General features: G+C 32.9%; 1 protein-coding gene and 1 pseudogene across 1 annotated transcript in view; both read left to right on the top strand.

Annotated features, from left to right (window-relative positions):
- Nucleotides 1–18546, top strand: part of XRCC2 (X-ray repair cross complementing 2) — a 38034-nt gene extending 19488 nt beyond the window's left edge. The window contains exon 3 of the mRNA XM_074267411.1: nt 17568–18546. Within this exon, the coding sequence (XP_074123512.1) occupies nt 17568–18292 (725 nt within the window). The 3' untranslated portion in view covers nt 18293–18546. The remainder of the gene's footprint in view (nt 1–17567) is intronic.
- On the top strand, nt 100–8943 carry LOC141542681 (sialomucin core protein 24 pseudogene; annotated as a pseudogene).
- Nucleotides 18547–20617: the final 2071 nt, after the last annotated feature.

Consider the following 20617-nt stretch of genomic DNA (forward strand, 5'->3'; position numbering starts at 1 on the left):
AAATTCAAAGTGGGGAAAAATGAGAAAGAAAGAAAAAAAGCAAGCAAACAACAACAGCAAAAGGTGAAAATCTTGTGATGTGATCCACATTCAGTCCCCATGGTCCTCACTCTGGATGCTCCCTACATCGCAAGTATATTGAAATTGCCCTGAATCACCTCTCATTGTTGAAAAGAACCAAGTCCATCACAGTTGATCATCACACAGTCTTGTTGCTATGTACAATGTTCTCTTGGTTCTACTCACTTCACTTAGCTTTAATCTAAATCTCTCCAGACTTTCCTGAAATCAGCCTGCTGATTGTTATAGAACAATAATATTCCATAACATTTGTATTTACCATAACTTATTCAGCCATGGCCCAACTGATCCGCATCCACTCAGTTTCCACTTTCTAGCCACTATAAAAAGGGATGCTACAAACATTTTTGCACATGTGGGTCCTTTTTCTTTTTTTAATGATCTCTTTGGGATACATACCCAGTAGGATCATTGCTGGATCAAAGGGTATGCAGTTTGATAGCCCTTTGGGCATAGTTCCATATTGCTCTCCAGAATCATTTCACAATTCCACCAATAATGTTTTGGTGTCCCAGTTTTTCATATCCCCCTCCAACATTTATCATTATCTTTCTCTGTCATCTTAGCTAATTTGAGAAGTGTGAAGTATCTGCCATAGAATTTAGAACTAAAAGGAATTCTGGAAGTGAGCTAGCCTAAACCCCTTTATTTTTCAAAGGTAATTTTTAAGGGGGACAGAGTTTAGTTATCTAAAAAGTTAATTCCATATTAATATTTTTAAGGCTTGCTTTACTAGCTCCTTATGCATTACGGTATATTCAAAAAGTACAGAAACAGTATGAATAAAAACATAGTTGGTTTTTTGCTATTGATTTGATTCTACTTATAAATAATGTATATACCTTTATACATGTTAGTGTGGGGGAAAAAAACAACAGGAATTTAAAACATGCTCTCCGCCTGTTGAAATTCTATCCCTATTTTAAGACCAAACCAGTTGGTAAGTGTTGGCTTGCTTTATGCTTCTACTTATTTTATGCATTTAAAAGCATTCTAAAGAGGGGTTCATGACCTCTCCCAATTTGAGAGTCTCAATGTGATAAGCATATTATACATGAATAAATAGCATCTGAATCTTATTGAATAAATGAAAACCATTTGTTTAAATAGTTGCTAGTAGTTACTTGTGGAAAAGGAAGAAACATTATCCAAATGCTGTTAAGAAAATGTCAATAACTGTTACCTTTGAGAAGAATTATGAAATAACAGGGCATTGTACTAGGAAATAAATGCCAAGTTTAGATAAGATGTCTCTCCAATCATGAAGCATTATAGTCTAATAAGGGAGTATAACGTGTAGTCAAGCATAATACAAAATGCCATATAAGTGAGTATAGGGCTCTTATTGTTGTTTGTCCCTCATTCTCAAAGAAGACCATGACATCAGGGAGGTAATGTCATGACACACAAGTGAATTGGATTGAAGTGAGGGAAAGCTGTGCAGTCACCTGCCTCACTTTCCCTCCAGAGCCATCTGGGGCCAGTGGAAAGATGTAGATCAGGACAACTGGAGAGGGGTCTGGATGTAATGGGAGATTTTGGCCTTTTTTAAGCTGAGGTTTTTGTCTGAGGCCACATCCATTCACTGATTAAGGATAGGTAGCAATTTAGGCAAAAAATGGCCTGCTTCACCTGTCAGAAAAAAAAAATACACACACACACACACACACACACACACACACACACACACACACACACACACACACACAAAATCTGGGAGGGGAATACTCCCAGGGTTTCTGGCCAAAATAGATTTCCATTCACTCTATCTGGACTCAAACTCTGATCCACTGGGGGTTGGCCTGGGACCTTTTGCTGACCAATCAATGAAACTCAAAGTGGCTTTGGTTTAAGGCTTGGTTCTTAAGAAAGAAATCTAATCAGTAAACCTGTGTTGAGGTGGGTAAAGGATGAGAGAGTAAAAGTCACAACATATTTAGAGAGGGTATTAGGAAAGGCTTCTTCAAAAAAATAGCACTTGAATTAGATTTTAAAGGAGGTATATGTGGGGCAGCTAGGTGGTGCAGTGGATAGAGCACCAGCCTTGAATTCAGGAGGACCGGAGTTCAAATTTTGTTTCAGATACTTAATACTTCCTAGCTGTATGACTCTGGGCAAGTCATTTAACCTCAGCCTCAGGGAAAAAAAAATAAATAAAGGAGGTATATAGGGGAGGAGGGCATTCCAGGCATAGATAATACAATGAGCAAATACAGACATATAGACGAGTACTAACTGTTGGAGAAAAGGGATGATCAGTAGTCTAGTTTTGACTGAAGTGCAAATGTCATGGACAGATGTAATTTAAAAAATAGAAAAGTAAACTGGATGAACAAGGATGCCCATTATCCCCACTATTATTCAACACAGTACTAGAAATGTTGGCTTTAACAATAAAAAAAGAAAAAGACATTAAAGGAATTAGAATAGGCAGTAAGGAAATAAAACTCACTCTTTGCAGATGATATGATGATGTACTTAGAAAATCCTAAAAAATCATTCAAAAAACCTACTAAAAACAATTCACAGCTTTAGCAAAGTTGCAGGGTATCAAGCAAACCCAGAAAAATCACCAGAGTTTCTATATATTATTGGCAAAGTCAATTAGCAAGAGATTTCTTTTTCTATCAGTTGGAGAATGGCTGAATAAGTTATGGTATATGAATGTTATGGAATATTGTTCTTCTATGAGAAATGATCAAGAGGATGACTTCAGAGAGATCTGGAGAGATTTACATGAACTAATGCTAAGTTAAGTAAGGAGAACCAGGAGATTGTTGTACACAACAAAGAGATTATATGAAGATCAATTCTGATGGACATAGCTCTTTTCAACAATATGATTCAATCCAGTTCTACTGATCTTGTGATGATGAGAGCTATCTACACCCAGAGAGAGACTGTGGGAACTGATGGTGGATCACGACATAACATTTTCACTCTTCTGTTGTGGTTTGATTGGATTTTATTTTTTTCTCATTAAAAAAAAAAAAAGTTTAATCTAATTCTGATGGATGTGGCCCTCTTTCAACAATGAGATGAACCAAATCAGTTCCAATAGATCAGTGATGAATTGAACCGGCTACACCCAGCGAAAGAACTCTGGGAAATGAGTATGAACCACTTCATAGAATTCCCAATCCCTCTATTTTTGTCCACCTGCATTTTTTATTTCCTTCACAGGTTAATTGTACACTATTTCAAAGCCAATTCTTTTTGTATAGCAAAATAACTGTATGGTCACATATACATATGTTGTATTTGACTTATACTTTAACATGTGTAACATGTATTGGTCAACCTGCCATCTGGGGGAGGGAGTGGGGGGAAGGAGGGGAAAAGTTGGAACAAAAGGTTTTGCAATTGTCAATACTAAAAAATTACCCATGCATATATGTTGTAAATAAAAAGTTATAAAAACAAATGTTTGATCTGATTTTTCTTGTGCAGCAAGATGATTGTATAAATATGTTTGCCTATGTTGGATTTAACATATATTTTACCATGCTTAGCATATATTACATGCCATCTAGGGGAAAACTGGGGGGGAAATTGGAACATAAGGTTTTTCAAGGGTAAGTGTTGAAAATTATCCTTGCCTATGTTTTGAAAACAAAAAACTTCAATAAAAAAAAAAATTCATTTAAAATTACTGGAGACAGGATAAAATACTTGAGGGTTTACCTACCAAGACAAACCCAAGAACTATGTGAACAAAACTACAAAACACTTTTCACACAAACAAAATCAGATCTTAATAATTGGATATATATATATATATATATGATAAATGATATCACAAGGCAGTGTTTGATAAATGCCAAATGACTGGCACAACTTTGGGAGTTCAAAAGAGCGATGATTTCTATATAAGGAGAGGAAATAAGATTTAAGCTAGCTCTACTCATGCATAACTATTGGAAAGTATTATGTTGTTATGCACAAACAAAACCAACAGAAACAAGATTAAAAAGGAAGTACAAAACTGGGGAAAAAATCTTTCAGCCAATGTTTCTGAGAAAGGTCTCATTTCTCAAATTTGAAGAACTAATTTCATTTCTAAGAACTAACTCATTTCTAAAAAATGAAGAACTGTGTGAAATCTATGAGATTACAAAGTCAAACCTCAATTAACAAATGGTCAGAGGATATGGACACAATTTTCAGATGACAAAATTAAAGCCATTTATAGTTATATGAAAAATGCTCTAAATCACTCAGTTGGAGAAATGCAAATTAAAACAATTCTGAGGTACCACCTCACACCTCTCATATTGGCTAAGATGACTGGAAAAGATGATAAACATTGGAAGGGATGTGGGAAAACTGGGATGCTAATGCGTTGTTGGTGAAGTTGTGAACTGATCCAACCATTCTGGAGAGCAATTTGGAATTATTAGTTGCCCAACAGGGATAGAAAACTGTCCATACCCTTTGATTAACCAGTGTCACTTGAGGGTCTGTATACCAGGGAAATCATAAAGGAGGGAAAAGGACCCACATGTGCAAAAATGTTTGTAGCCGCTTTTTGTGGTGGCAAAAGATTGGAAAAAGAGTGGATGCCTATTAACTGGGGAATGGCTGAACAAATTGTGATGTATGAAGTTAATAGAATATTATTGCTCTTTAAAAAATGATGAACAAGCTGATTTTTAGAAAAGCCTGGAAAGATTTACATGAGCTGAAGCTGAGTGAAACAAGCAGAATCAGGAATACATTGTACACATTAACAGCAAGAATGTGATCAGCTATGAAAGACTTGTTTCTTCTCAGTAGTTCAGTGATCCAAGCAATCCCAATAGCCTTGGGACAGAAAATGCCATCTGCATCTAGAACAAGAACTAAGGAGACTGAATATAAATCAACACGTGCTATGTTCTCTTCTTTTTTCACTCTCTCCCATGGTTTTCCCTTTTACTCTGTTCTCTTCTAACATGATTCATTAAGCAATGTGTATTAAAAATAAACTTACTATCAAACTGTGCATACCCTTTGACCCAGCAGTACTACTAGGCTTATATCCCAAAGAAATACTAAAGTGCGGAAAGAGACCTATATGTGCCAAAATGTTTGTGGCAGCTCTTTTTGTTGTAGCTAGAAACTGGAAGTTGAATGGATACCCATCAATTGGAGAATGGTTGGGCAAATTATGGTATATGAAGGTTATAGAATACTATTGCTCTGTAAGAAATGACCAGCAGGAGGAATACAGAAAGGCCTGGAGAGACTTACATCAACTGTTGCTGAGTGAAATGAATAGAACCAGAAGATCTCTGTACACTTCAATGCTGTATGAGGATGTATTCTGATGGAAGTGGATATCTTCAACATAAAGAAGATCCAACTCACTTCCAGTTGATCAATGATGGACAGAAACAACTACACCCAGAGAAGAAACACTGGGAAGTAAATGTAAATTGTTAGCACTAATATCTGTCTGCCCAGGTTACATGTACCTTCGGAATCTAATACTTAATGTGCAACAAGAAAATGGCATTTACACACATATATTGTATCTAGGTTATATTGTAACACATGTAAAATGTATGGGATTACCTGCCATCGGGGGGAGGGAGTAGAGGGAGGGGGGATAATTTGGAAAAATGAATACAAGGGATAATATTATAAAAAATATATAATAAAAAAAATAATAAAAATTAAAAAATAAACTTACTACAAAAAAAAAGGTAAACTGGTATCCTATTGTAGGTAACTTCAGATGCCAAAATAGGTGTTTGAACTACAAAGATAGATCAATAGTAATAGACTTTACCAAAACCAAATCACAACAATGTGATTTCTTTGAACATAGAAAAATAATAAATTTCTGGAGGCGGCACCGCAGGGGGACGGAGCTTCTTCCGCAGCAGCGGCAGACCGTCTCCTGAGTACCAGCGCCATGAGCGGAATACGGGCCTTCCGGGCCGCTCTTCTGGGGCGCTGCTACCTGCCTGACCGTGCTTTGCATGCTGAGCGCCGCTGAAAACTCTGCATACGGCCCACTTAACTGTGGAGTCCGCATGGCCAGGACCACCGCCCACGACGAAATCCACTCCCGAAACCACGACCCTCACTCCCGAGCCCAAGACAGAGCCGGCCACGACCTCCGGCACAAGAAAGCTGTGCAGTACACACTAACTGCACTTCTGTGTTGAGAGCAAAAATACCACAAGCTTTTGGACAGTATGTAACAGTGGTGGCTACTGCTCAGAAAATGCAACAACTCCAAATTGTACTGTAGTTAACATCTCAAGTAACTGTTTAGTGGAACCTGCTACCAGTCCGTCTCCCACTAATTCTACAGCTAACCCTTCTCCTGCAGTCTCAGCCGAGCCAACTGTCACCGCAATTGTCACATCAGGTGCACCGAATACTGCTGTGATTGCTACCCCTGCTACAAGGAAATCTGCTTTTGATGCAGCTAGTTTCATTGGAGGAATTATTCTTGTGCTGAGTGTACAGGCTTAGTTTTCTTTCTCTATAAATTCTGCAAGTCCAAAGAAAGAAAATACCACACTCTTTAAGAACGACATTATAAAATGCACTAGTAGTTTTACGTGTGTTGTTTATTGAAACCGAAATATTATCTTTTGAGATATCCTACATGGAAGACAGTGTTTCAAAATCTTTAAATCTCCAAAGGATGCATACTAGGATATTTTGGAGCATCTTCCTTTAAAGAAAAAGCAATTCAATCACTTGTACTCAACAGGAGAACTTAAAATATTCTGCCTGAATCCTTGTGGCTATCTTATTTTAAGTGGCTGCTGCTGTGGGATTTTTTTTTTTTTCTCTTACCATAGCATCCCTGATATAGATTTATTTATTTGTTTGTTTGTTTGTTTGTTTGTTTATTTTTGAGGCTGAGGTTAAGTGACTTGCCCAGGTCACACAGCTAGGAAGTGTTAAGTGTCTGAGACCAGATTTGAACTGGGGTCCTCCTGAATTCAGGGCTGGTGCTCTATCCACTGCGCCACCTACCTGCCCCCCTAATATAGATTAAAAAAAAAAAAAAAAATTAGTGGATTCACTGTCCTGAGCTGATAGTTTCGTAACTGTCAGTGATTTAAATTTAGTCATTTTAAAGCTTGAAAGCTGCATTATTCCCATTTTCACTCAGGATGTATGTCTATAGACTAAATTGTGAAAAGAATGTGCCAAATGATGAGTTGATGGATTTTTGACTATTGGTTCAAAAGTAGAGTTAATTGTGGGAAAACAATACTATTACTGTTTATCCCTGAAATGGAATTTAGTACTCGACAAACCTGTATTTTTTTTCCTACATTAGAAATAAGATGACATGCAGGAAGTAACATTCCAGATTTAATGCAAAGGGTACAAACTATAAACATGTAGCAGGTATTGTCCTTTCTTTAAAAGCATCTTCTCATTGGGAAAACAAATAACAGTGCCTTAAAGACAAGACAAAAACAAGATAGTGTAACTTTAAATGTTTATGTGATTTCTCATATTCTCATTAAGAAAGGTAATTTGAGCTTAACTTTATGATCAGTAATGCATACTCAAATTTGGTAGAAACTCAACAACATACTATTATGTAATTTATAAGTCTCAGCTACTTTTTTTTGAAACTTAAGGAATGTTCTAGGAAGTTAAAAACATTCATAAGTTAAATTCTTCAATATTTTGTGTGTATCTGCTAAAACATTTTGATGAGATTTTATTTTTAAAGGTACAGGATAATTTCAGGAAAATATTAGGCATAACTTGCTTTACATTTATTTAATAAAATTTAATAAATAAAAATTTTATTTAATAAAAGTATGTAGCCACTGTACCTTTTAAGCATTCCAATTAAATTGCTTTCATAGAAATTTTCAATTTGTTTTATAAGGCAAAGAGGAAACAAGTACTAAAGTTTGGGAATCATTTTCAAGTTCATTCCTTATTAAAAAGAAACAATCAGAGTTTTCAGACAGCAGGTATAATTGGTGAAATTTTAGGAAATGACAGCTTTTTTTTTTTTTTTCTGTTGGAGCAGATTCCTATAAGTCTTAAAATTGTTTTCGTGGTGATTTCCCTTAAGATTATCTTTTTTAATCTTTGTACCTGTAAGGAAACACATACACTTTAGAATACATCTTTTGTTAAATACTAATTTTTTCAATCTTGAAACAAATTAGTGGTTTTTAATAATGGTTTTCTTTACAGTTTTTTTTTTCCATTGATACTCAATTGTATTTAGCCAATAAGAGGCTTAAAATAGGTTGGGGATTTTTTTTTTCCTAGTTCATTATTACACTTGTCATTTGGTCCTTGGTGGTTTGTTTCTAGCATTATCTGCAGCAGCAAATGGTATTACATTGATTTATTTTTTGTTAGGGGTGGTAGAACAACTGAAAACTTTTGCTCCAATTAATGGAATTACATTAAAAGCTTTAAAATGAAGTTTTACTGTTTTCTGTGTTACTTGCTGATACAGATTTGTATGTCTAACTTGATCAAGTGCCTTAATTGTTTGAAATTTCTGGTTTCAAAGATTTTTTTGAAGGGAAAAGTTAGAATGGTTTACCTGACTAAATTATGGCTTTGTTGTCATGAGTGGAAACAAATACATTGGGAAAATCTGGGTTTTGGGATCCATGAGTGTCAGAATTTTATTCAAGTGCTACTAGACTTGATAAGAAAATGTGATACAATTCCATGTGTACACTGGAGAAAGGAGTAAAAATTAGCAGGAACCATGAGTCCTTGTTATTTCTAAAACCTCTTAAAATTCTTGCCTAAAAATTTTGGTTTTGCCACATAATTTATCAGTGCTAAATGTAGCAGCTTAATAAAACTAGTTTGGTTTGAAGGACTTAAACTCTTATTCCGGGTACTACTGCTTTGATTATTTAAGAAACTGTGCAAAAGTTAGTTTACAGAATAGCTCTTAGTATAGAGCTTTGCCTTTCTAAAATCCATTTCTCTCTCCATGTAATGGTTTGGTATTTTCTTAAGTCATCAAGACTTTGTAATTTTTTTTAATTTATAAGATATGCAATGACCTTTTCAGACTTTGGTTTTGTTCCTAAAGCCAATTCAAACAAATGTTTTCTTTCCCATGAGACCTTGTACTTTACAGTTGTTTGTTACATAGTCAGATTGCTATATTTTGACTTTCAATTTCATGTTTTCGGTGAAGACAATGATAAATCAATCTGTAGTCATGACCTGACTGACTTAAAATAAATTCACATGTTGAATTTAAAAAGAAAAGAAAAGAAAAATAATAAATTTCTTTAAAAGTTCCCCATTTGAAGCAAAATATGTGTATTATGTGTATAAGTATATGAAGTAATGGATTATATAAATATAAGAAATATGATTTTTTAAATTAAGAGTAGACATTTTCTAATAATGCTTTTCATATGGAAATGTTAAAATTCTGGATTTTTTATATTTTGTTCTGTATGTAAATATTTTATCTTCTTAATTTTCTTGATACTCCTACAAGGAGTTATTTTGTTTTGATATATTGTTATTCAAAGGATTATAATGCTAATTATTTCTCTTACATTTCTGTATTTTTTAAATTGAACTGAAAGATGTGAGATATTAAAAATATTAAAGCTAAACAGCAAAAATTAGTCATATTAATTTCATCATCGTGATGTTTAATTTTATTTGCACTTAAGATTTGGCTTTTTTAATATAAATGTTTCCCTGATGAGAGAGGGTTTTTATTTAATTATTATTTAGTTGGAATGGTGATCTCATTGGTGTGGGTTTCTCTCATCCATACATATTTCAACTCCTGCTTCTCCATCTGCAGACTTCCATTTAGAACATTAGTCAGCGTGCTATATGCTAGGTACTTTCCTCTGCTTCTTTTAACATCTCAAAAATACCATTGTAGCAATCAGGTTGTGCATCTTTTCATCTTTTTCGCACTACATAATCAAATCATCTTCCTTTTCTGGTGATATATGTCCTTGACACATAACTAGCAGGTCAGGTTGGATATGAACTCAAGACCTCCTGACTCTGAGGGCATTGTTCTATCCACAATATCACAGAATTGCCCCTGAGTTTATAATCTATAGAGGAAAACAGTATGACTATAAAGACAGGGCCAGATTTGTGGTTTTATTGATATAAGGAAATATAATTGATTCCATTTTTAGTAAAATTGGACATACAAGCTGAAGCTCATGCTAATGAATTATGATAAAATATTAAAATTACAAAATTTATATATGTTTTGGATAAGAAATTAGTCTCCTCCATCGTACAAATAGCATACTTATTTACACCTTAGTATTTTTGTGATACTACCTGCTCAGATTGTTTTCTTCTCTAGCCACTCACTCCTTCCTGACAAGAAAAATCAAATCAAAAAGAAAAAAAAAAATGAGAAAGAAAACAAAAGGCAAGCAAACAACAAAGATTGAGAAAGCTATGTTATGATTCACACTCAGTCCCCATTGTCCTCTCTTTGGGTATAAATGACTCATCATCACAAGATCATTGGAACTGGCCTGAATCACTTCACACATCCATCTGAATTGATCATCATATAATATTGATGTTGCTATGTACAATGATCTCCTGGTTCTCCTTACTTCACTTAGCATCCGTTCATATAAGTCTCTCCAAGCCTCTCTGAAATCATCCTATTGGTCATTTCTTACAGAACAATAATATTCCATAACATTCATATACCATAACTTATTCAGCCATTCTCCTTTTAAAACATTAATTCATTATCTGTGATTATATCAAATGAGAGGGGGCTGAAATCATGTAGCCTAAAGACCACATATAATTTGTACCAACTCCAACTAAAGATGTATTGAAAGAGTTATTGTATATGCACTTTATCAAAATGAAATTAGCAGAACAAGGAAAATAGTATCTATAGTAATAATACTGCCATACATAAAGAACGAGATCATAAATAAATTAGAGGAACATAGGATAGTTTACCTCTCAGACCTGTGGAGGAGAAAGGAATTTGTGACCAAAGGAGAACTAGAGATCATTATTGATCACAAAATAGAAAATTTTGATTACATCAAATTAAAAAGCTTTTGCACAAACAAAACTAATGCAAACAAGATTAGAAGGGAAGTAACAAATTGGGAAAATATTTTTACAGTTAAAGGTTCTGATAAAGGCCTCATTTCCAAAATATACAGAGAATTTACTCTAATTTATAAGAAATCAAGCCATTCTCCAATTGATAAATGGTCAAAGGATATGAATAGACAATTTTCAGATGATGAAATTGAAACTATTTCCACTCATATGAAAGAGTGTTCCAAATCACTATTGATCAGAGAAATGCAAATTAAGACAACTCTGAGATATCATTACACACCTCTCAGATTGGCTAAGATGACAGGAAAAAATAATGATGAATGTTGGAGGGGATGTGGAAAAACTGGGACACTGATGCATTGTTGGTGGAGTTGTGAAAGAATCCAACCATTCTGGAGAGCAATCTGGAATTATGCCCAAAAAGTTATCAAAGTGTGCATACTCTTTGATCCAGCAGTGCTGCTACTGGACTTATATCCCAAAGAAATACTAAAGAAGGGAAATGGATCTGTATGTGCCAAAATGTTTGTGGCAGCCCTTTTTGTAGTGGCTGGAAACTAGAAGATGAATGGATGTCCATCAATTGGAGAATGGTTGGGTAAATTATGGTATATGAATGTTATGGAATACTATTGTTCTGTAAGAAATGACCAACAGGAGGAATACAGAGAGGCTTGGAGAGACTTACATCAAGTGATGCTGAGTGAAACGAGCAGAACTAGGAGATCATTATACACTTCAACAATGATACTGTATGAGAATGTATTCTGATGGAAGTGGATCTCTTCAACATAGAGAAGAGCTAATCCAATTCCAATTGATCAATGATGGACAGAATCAGCTACACCCAGAAAAGGAACACTGGGAAATGAGTGTAAACTGTTAGCATTTTTTTTTTCTTCCCAGATTATTTTTACCTTCTGAATCCAATTCTTCCTTTGCCACAACAACAAAAAAATTCGGTTCTGCACGTATATATTGTACCTAGGACATACTATAACATATTTAATATGTGTGGGAATGCCTGCCATCTAGAGGAGGGGGTGGAGGGAAGGAGGAGAAAAATTCGGAACAGAAGGGAATACAAGGGATAATGTTGTAAAAAAATTACCTATGCATATGTACTGTCAAAAAAAAAGTTATAATTATAAAATTAATTTTTTAAAAAAGTACAGTTAGGTTCTATGGGGAAGATATTCTAGGAAGCTATGGAGAGATATTTTCATCTAATAGGTATGATTTATTGATATAATTAATCTAAACTTTTCTCTTAAATGATTTTAGTTATCTATGTTATCCTATATCATTTTATGTTGTTATGTTATGTTGTATAAATAAAACAATAAACACCAAAAAAAAAAAAAATGGAAAAAAAAAAAAAACCACTGCCATAAAAAGAAAGAACAGCAACAATTGAAACTGAACACTGAACTTTTGAGGTAACAAAGAACAGGAAATGAATAGATGTCTACAAATTATAGTATATGACTTTAATGGAATATTAATGTGCTGTAAGAAATGACAAATACAATGAATACAGAGAAGCATAGAAAATTTATAGAAACTAATATGGAATAAAGTGGACCCCAGAAGACAATTTACAGAGTATCTGACAATTTAAGTGCAAAGAACAATAACTACGGTTTAATTGAAAATTAATGCTGCAGAATTACAAAGAAATAGCATTGTCCCAAATAAGATTTGAAAATGCCTCCCTCAACTCCTTTGCATAGGTAGAAAGTGCATGGATATGGAACATTTTCTATATTTTAAAACTTTTCCAATGTATTGATAGATTTTGCTGATTTTTTTTTCCTTTTTCTTTTTTTAAAAAACATTGTTATATAAAATGACTTTCTAGAAAGGGAGTGTAAGAACTGTCAAGAGAAAATTTAGACAGTGTACAAACAAAAGATATCAATAAAAGTTTATTTTTTAAAAACTCAAATATCATGAAATTATAATGATCAAATGTGGGCCTCCCCCCATATATGTAAATGTGAGAGATTTATATCTACCTTCTTTATAGAAAAAGGCTCTGTAAGGGAATATTACAATGTCAGACTTTTTCCAAGTTGATTAGTTTTGCTAAACTTTTCTCTTTGTTATTGTCTATTATTAGTGATGGTTCTTTGGGAGGGAGAGAGTGGTTTAAAAATATGATACAGTACTGATACAAGAACATGTTATCTGTAAAAAAAATTTTTTTTAAAGTATACTTTGAAATTACTTAATGTTTTAAACATGAAGTGTTTAAGACATTTAGGTATTTAAGGTAAATGCTTATGCAATAATGTGTTCTTATTAGCCTCTATTATGATGTTAGTAATTAATAAATTCATAATAAAGATATGTTAGATTTAATAGATATATACACTTAAAACACTTGAGAATTTTAAAAATATAATTACAGGTATGTAATTATTTGTAATCAATAAATGTTTGTGTAATGGGGAATAATATTTGATGTAATCTTACCTTGTAAGATCTTCACAGTAATTTTCACCCTCAAATTTACTTAGATAAGCCTGTTTGGAAGGGTATTCTTTAATTCACATTTTCTGCTAAAAATGTTTCTAAATTAGTTCTTTGTCAATCATTCCTCATATAATTTATGTACAGTTGGGAGTGGTGGGAAATAGTGTATCAGGATCCCATGAAATAAACCTCATATGAAAATAGCTCTTTTCATATTTATATTTCTTCGGTAGTTGAGATTTACTCTTCAAATTCAGTTTATGTATATTTGTTTTGTCTTAAAAGTCTTTATTTTTAAAACTTTTACAACTTTTTCATTTTCCTGTTTCTTCATACTTCCTAATTATTAAAATTAGTTGTTAGTACAAAATTTATATGAGTTTAAAATACTACAGAGAATGAATATAAAGGAGCATAGATTATTTTATACATGCTATATATACTATTTAGATAAGTACCTGGGTTTTTTGGGGGGGTTGCATACAGTATTAAATTTTAGGCCAATAAGAAACCAATTTTTCATTCATGTTTAATTTTAACCAGTCCCTAGTGGTTATCCACTTCATCTTAATTTATACATCATGTGAAAAGTTTGTAGACATCAGAGTGAATGGATTTGCCTTGGATCCTCAATCCCCATTACAACTTTTTTTTCCCCTTCAGAATCTCTTGGACTTGTTCATGAAAATCCATGATACTGTAGCTTCTGATTTTAGTTGTTTAAAAACTTCAGGTTTATTTATCTCTGTTTGTATAATTGAAAAAATGGGGAGGGGAAACTTGTTTCAGCTGAATCAGGATGAAAACATCAGCCACATGTGATACGCCTTCTAATTCTAAAAGTTCTTTTGTGTTTATTGTTCTTTGAGTGAACAATACTCTGGACTGTGTGGTCAGAAGAAGTGCCTTGATAAGAAATAATGCAGAAATAACTTGTCTGCCTCAGTGTCTTCAGCTGTAAAATGGGAATAATGATAGCATTTACTTTCTTTCTTTCTTTTTTTTTTTTTTTTATTTATTTCTCTCAGTTTCTTCATTTTTATTTTTTTTTATTATAGCTTTTTATTTACAAGATATATGCATGGGTAATTTTACAGCATTGACAATTGCCAAGCCTTTTGTTACAGTTTTTCCCCTCCTCCCCACCCCCCTCCCCCAGATGGCAGGTTGACCAATACATGTTACATATGTATAAGTATATATAAGTATAAATTAAATACAAAATATGTATACATGTCCAAACAATTATTTTGCTGTACAGAAAGAATCGGACTTTGAAATAATGTACAATTAGCCTGTGAAGGAAATAAAAAATGCAAGTGGACAAAAATAGGGGTATTGGGAATTCTGTGTAGTGGTTCATAGTCATCTCCCAGAGTTCTTTTGCTGAGTGTAGCTGGTTCAGTTCATTACTGCTCTATTGGAACTGATTTGGTTCATCTCATTGTTGAAGATGGCCACTTCCATCAGAATTGATCATCATACAGTATTGTTGTTGAAGTATATAATGATCTCCTGGTCCTGCTCATTTCACTCAGTATCAATTCATCTAAGTCTCTCCAGGCTTTTCTGAAATCATCCTGTTGGTCATTTTTTACAGAACAATAATATTCCATAATATTCATATACCACAATTTATTCATCTATTCTCCAATTGATGGGTATCCACTCAGTTTCCAGTTTCTGGCCACTATAAAGGGGGCTGCCACAAACATTTTGATAGCATTTACTTTCCAGGGTTGTTGTGAGGATCAAATAAGATAAAATTTGTAAAATGCTTAAGCATATTGCCTGGTACATAGAGGCACTAAAAAAATGCTTGTTCTTTTACGCTAGTAAAGACAGTAGACACTTCAAATGAACAAAAATTGTTTAAAATAAACTTTTGTAGTTTTGATATTATTTACATTTGATCAAAAATTTTCTTTACATAAATTCTTTAGTATCTTCTCAGTCTATAGTTAAACAGCATTAGAAACCATATAGTCAGCTCCAGCATCTTTTTTTTTTTTTTTTTTTTTCCCTGAGGTTGGGGTTAAGTGACTTGCCCAGGGTTTCACAGCTAGGAGCTCCAGCATCTTTCCATGAGAAATTAAAGATCTGAGTTTATTGACTTTGATATGATCACATAGAAGTGATACAGCCAAGATTAGAACCCAGGTTTTCTTTATTCTTTTAATCCAATACTTTGTCAAATTGAAGGCTATCTTAGTAATGGAGCTACTAGTCATTATCATGTTAAAGTTGTCATGATTATATTTCAATGTATTGGATATATTCAATGTAACTCCCCCCCCCTTCCTAGAAATTAAATAAGTAATAGCACATAAGCTTCCTGGGGGCAGGGGCTATTTTTGTTTCTGTCTTTATTTTTCATACTATTTGGCAGTACTAGCACAGTTTAGCTGCTTAATAAAGTTTTGTTGAATGAACTCTCTAATTCTTATCTTTTAGGGGAATTAGCAAAGAAGCTTGGGGTCCTTTCAGGTAGAGCTTATTCTATTATGCATAAAAATTTCTTCATTTGGTTTTATTTTTTTTAACTATTAACTAGGAAGTTATCAAAATGGTAACCTCAATTGAAATTCTGTCAATTCTTATTTTTTTTATGCTTGCAAAATGGAACAGAGATATAAATGATCAAAACAGTAACAGTCTCAAAAAATTGTATTTGTTATGTTGATTCTGAAAACTTACTTTTATATGATGGTGTCATATATTTTAGGAATTAATATGTGTACTCTGAGTACATGCTGTCGTTTTTCATTCTGGCTTGTCTAAGACCCGAGAACAACATATAATTGTCATTTTAGTAAGAGACATAAAGAGAATAAAAAGGACAGTAACACAGACCAGAGACACTAAATATATGTAAATTAAGGACTTTTATTTAAATGCAAAGAAATAGGAGAAGGGGTAGTTTAGTAGATATGTTTTTGCCATATAAGTTTTTCAGTACAAAACAGCCTGCACCTAGATAGTTGCCTTCACCTCTTAAATTGAAGAAGGTATTGATTTTATCTGAACTCATGCTTTTCAAAGAAGGTTTACCTTACTTACATGAACTGATACTGAGTGAAATGAAGAGGACCAGGAGATCATTATATACTTTATACATTATATACTTCAACAACGATACTATATGATGATCAATTCTGATGGAAGTGGCCATCTTCAACAATGAGATGAACCAAATCAGTTCCAATAGAGCAGTAATGAATTGAACCAGCTACACTCAGTGAAAGAACTCTGGGAGATGAATATGAACCACTACATAGAATTCCCAATCCCTCTATTTTTGTCTGTCTGCATTTTTTATTTCTTCACAGGCTAATTGCATACTATTTCAAAGTACAATTCTTTTTGTACAGCAAAATAACTATGGACATGTATACATATATTGTATTTAACTTATACTTTAACATATTTAACATGTATTGGTCAACCTGCTATCTGGGGGAGGAGGGTAGGAGGAAGAAAGGGAAAAGTTGGAATAAAAGGTTTTGCAACTGTCAATGCTGAAAAATTACCCATGCATATATCTTGTAAATAAAAAGCTATAATTAAAAAAAGAAAAAGAAAAGACTCCAGGAGGCCAAGGAAGAAAGAGCAAGATTAAGAATCAACACAAAGACTTTTATAATAAGTTGTATGATGTTTTCAGCAAAGAATTTTAAAATAGAATTGACCAAAAATAAACTGAAATGCTTTTAATCTGCTTGAGGATAATTGATAACTAATTTGTTCTCATTTGGTTGTTATTTATTCCTTTTTTAGTTCTTGCTGATAAGTTTCACTTATAATTTTGACAAAATGTAAGTATTTTTTCTCATGGTCCAAGAAGCCTCCTTTAAAAAAAAAAATAGGCAAAAAAGTATATTTTAATCATTGTCTGAATTTTTTCATCAACTACAGCTCTGACTACTATATTCCAATTAGCATTTCTTCATTTTTTACAGGTGATATACTTGAATTCCATGGTCCAGAAGGAACAGGAAAAACAGAAATGCTCTATCATCTGACTGCAAGATGTATCCTTCCAAAATCAGAAGGTGGATTAGAAGTCGAAGTCTTATTTATTGACACAGACTACCACTTTGATATGCTTCGGCTAGTTACAATTCTTGAACATAGACTGTCCCAAAGCACAGAAGATATAATAAAACATTGTCTTGGAAGATTTTTTCTCGTAAATTGCAGCAGCAGTAATCAATTACTTATCACCCTTTACTCACTGGAAACTATGTTTTGTAGCCACCCATCCCTCTGCCTTTTCATTTTAGATAGTTTATCAGCCTTCTATTGGATAGACCGGGTCAATGGAGGAGAAAGCCTTCACTTACAAGAAGTTACTCTGAAAAAATGTTCAAAATTCATGGAGAAGCTTGTAAAAGAATATCACTTGGTTCTCTTTGCAACAACACAAACTATAATGCAAAAAAGTTCAAATTCAACAGAAAGATCATCTTCCTTAAAACTTTCTTATGAAGAAGTAGATATAGACTATAGACCCTATCTTTGTAAGTCATGGCAACAAATGGTAAACCATAGAATATTTTTTTCCAGACATGATAATTCTGAAAGCAACAACCAAATGTTTTCAATAGTGTCGTGTCATCTAAAAAGCAACAATCTAATAAAGCGTTTATTTAGTATTAGAGAAAGTGGAATTCATTTTTGTTAATCTATATGAAAATCCTTTGATGATATATCAACTTTTCTGAATTTTAAAGACTAAAAAAGTTAACATCAATTTTTCTACATAAATTGCAGTGATTCTTAAATAATCATGAATTTCAGGTATAAGGAAATACATTTTTATATTCTTAGGTTATCATGGGCTAAATAACTTAATGTCAGTGCTTTGATGTTGATTAAAATCTGTGCAAAAAAAAGTGTATTTCAGTTTAAATAAAAGATTTTATACTTTTGTATCATATCTTTGGATGTTTAATTAAGTAACCACAATCTTTTATTCTTTTAGAAAAGTATAAATTTATAAAATATTGAAATGAAACCATTTGTATATATGTACTTTAAATAGCATTGTTATATAACAAATGATATTAATCAGCTGCCTACTTGCTTTGTTATGCTTAGAATACCATACAGATAAAGGGATGCTTAAAATATCTATTTTAAGTAAGTAAGTAAAGTAAGACCAGTAGATTCAGTTCTACTATGATAGAAAGTAGATTCAGGTCCTTACTATACTGTGTAATTTATTTTTAAGTACATATACTATAACCATAGTTATAAAAGGTACCCCATGTGATATTTACTTTTTATCTTGTTACTGCTGTTAACAAGTTAACAATAACAATAACAATTGACCCAATTCTAAAAGAGCATATTCTACTGGTCTTTTCAAAAACTGTAGATTAATCAAGACTAACCTGAGCTCTGGTGCTCTTTTTAGGATAATTGAAGTACTTGTTGTAGTTCATGTAGGATCAGAAACACAGAGGGAATTGTGATTTTAAACATACTTAGACCATCCCTTAGCAATAAGATTAGACCTAAAGGCTTTATTTTACCTTTAGATTTTGTATTATTATAATTTTGGCTTTGAACATGTCATAAGATTTTTCCATTTCTGCCATTTAGGCATTGTTTAGATAGATAAAGCAATTTTATTAAGCCGCTATTATATGGCATTGTACCACAAATTTATGTCTTATTCTTCAGGAATTAGTGATAAGATGAACTTTTCTGTTAACTTACAAATTATCATAGGTTGTATAACTACTAGTATCAATACAACTATCGATGACTTGAAGTCATAATAAATGTTTGTTATGTGAGGAAATGAGACATGTTTAGTCAAAAATTGTATTGAAATTAATTGAAAATTGTACTAATGGTAACTTAAGAGTTAATATGCAAGAGTAGAAAAGAGCCAACTCTGGTTAAAGAAAACAATTTGATTTGAATAACATAAGGTAATTCTGCCCTTCCCAACCCTTGGTTAATAAGTGATATGCTTGGTTATCTTAATTGTGTCAAATGTTTAAACTTTATTTAATTTTGGTTGTGAAAATCATTCTTAATAATTTAGAAGGAAGACAAAAAAACTTTATGAGAGAAATAATGGATTTGTTAACTAAACCAAACAGGGATTAAAGTAGAGAATGATCACTAAAAAATTAGTCACTATGGAATATTAATGCAAAAAATAAATATTTTCATGGTATCAGGCTATATTCATATGCCTATTTTCTCCCTACAGTAAACAAGACAGAAGAGGGATAGTTCGCAATTAAGTAAATAACTAGCATAACCATTTTTTAAAACCACATACTTGTATCAGTACATGTAAGAAAAAGTCTTTGACAAAATATAGCACTCATATACATTAATCTAAAATGGATTGGCATGGAAGGTCACTTCTTTAACATGATCAAAAAGCATTTAGAAGCAAGAGCCAGTATCTATAAAAATGAAATACAAAACTCTGATATGAGCACAAGGGTGAAATAAGATGATTTCTTTTTATTTCCCCTTTAATAATTTATTGTTTATTTTTAGTATTTTTTTTTTTAAATATTGAGTTCCAAATTCTCTCCCTCCCGTTCACATTTCCTCTACCCACTAAGAAGGCATGCAAATGATATCAATTATACATGTAATACTCATGCACATATTTCCATATTACTGATACAACAACAATAAAAGCAAAAAATTTTTTCCTCACTTTGCTCTCAAGAGTTTATCAGTTTTCCCTCTGGAGATGGATAACATCATTGTATTGTTCAGAGGAGCCAGGTCTTTCACAGTTGACCTTCATTACAACATGCTGTTACTGTACAGTGATCTTCTGCCACTGTTGTAGCCCCCTCCAAGGTCCACTGCTGGTGTTTCTGAGTGGGTGCCCACCGTAGGGTCACATATCTCTTCCTGCTGATCATGTTGTTTCACTCTGGAAAAATGTCTCATTCTCATCTCTTTTTGGCTTTGTTCCAAAATTTTATTTGAGGAGTTATTTTTAAATTATTTGAAAGGGAATATT

This window comes from Sminthopsis crassicaudata, chromosome 5 (genome assembly GCF_048593235.1).
Source record: "Sminthopsis crassicaudata isolate SCR6 chromosome 5, ASM4859323v1, whole genome shotgun sequence".
Lineage (NCBI taxonomy): Eukaryota > Metazoa > Chordata > Mammalia > Dasyuromorphia > Dasyuridae > Sminthopsis > Sminthopsis crassicaudata.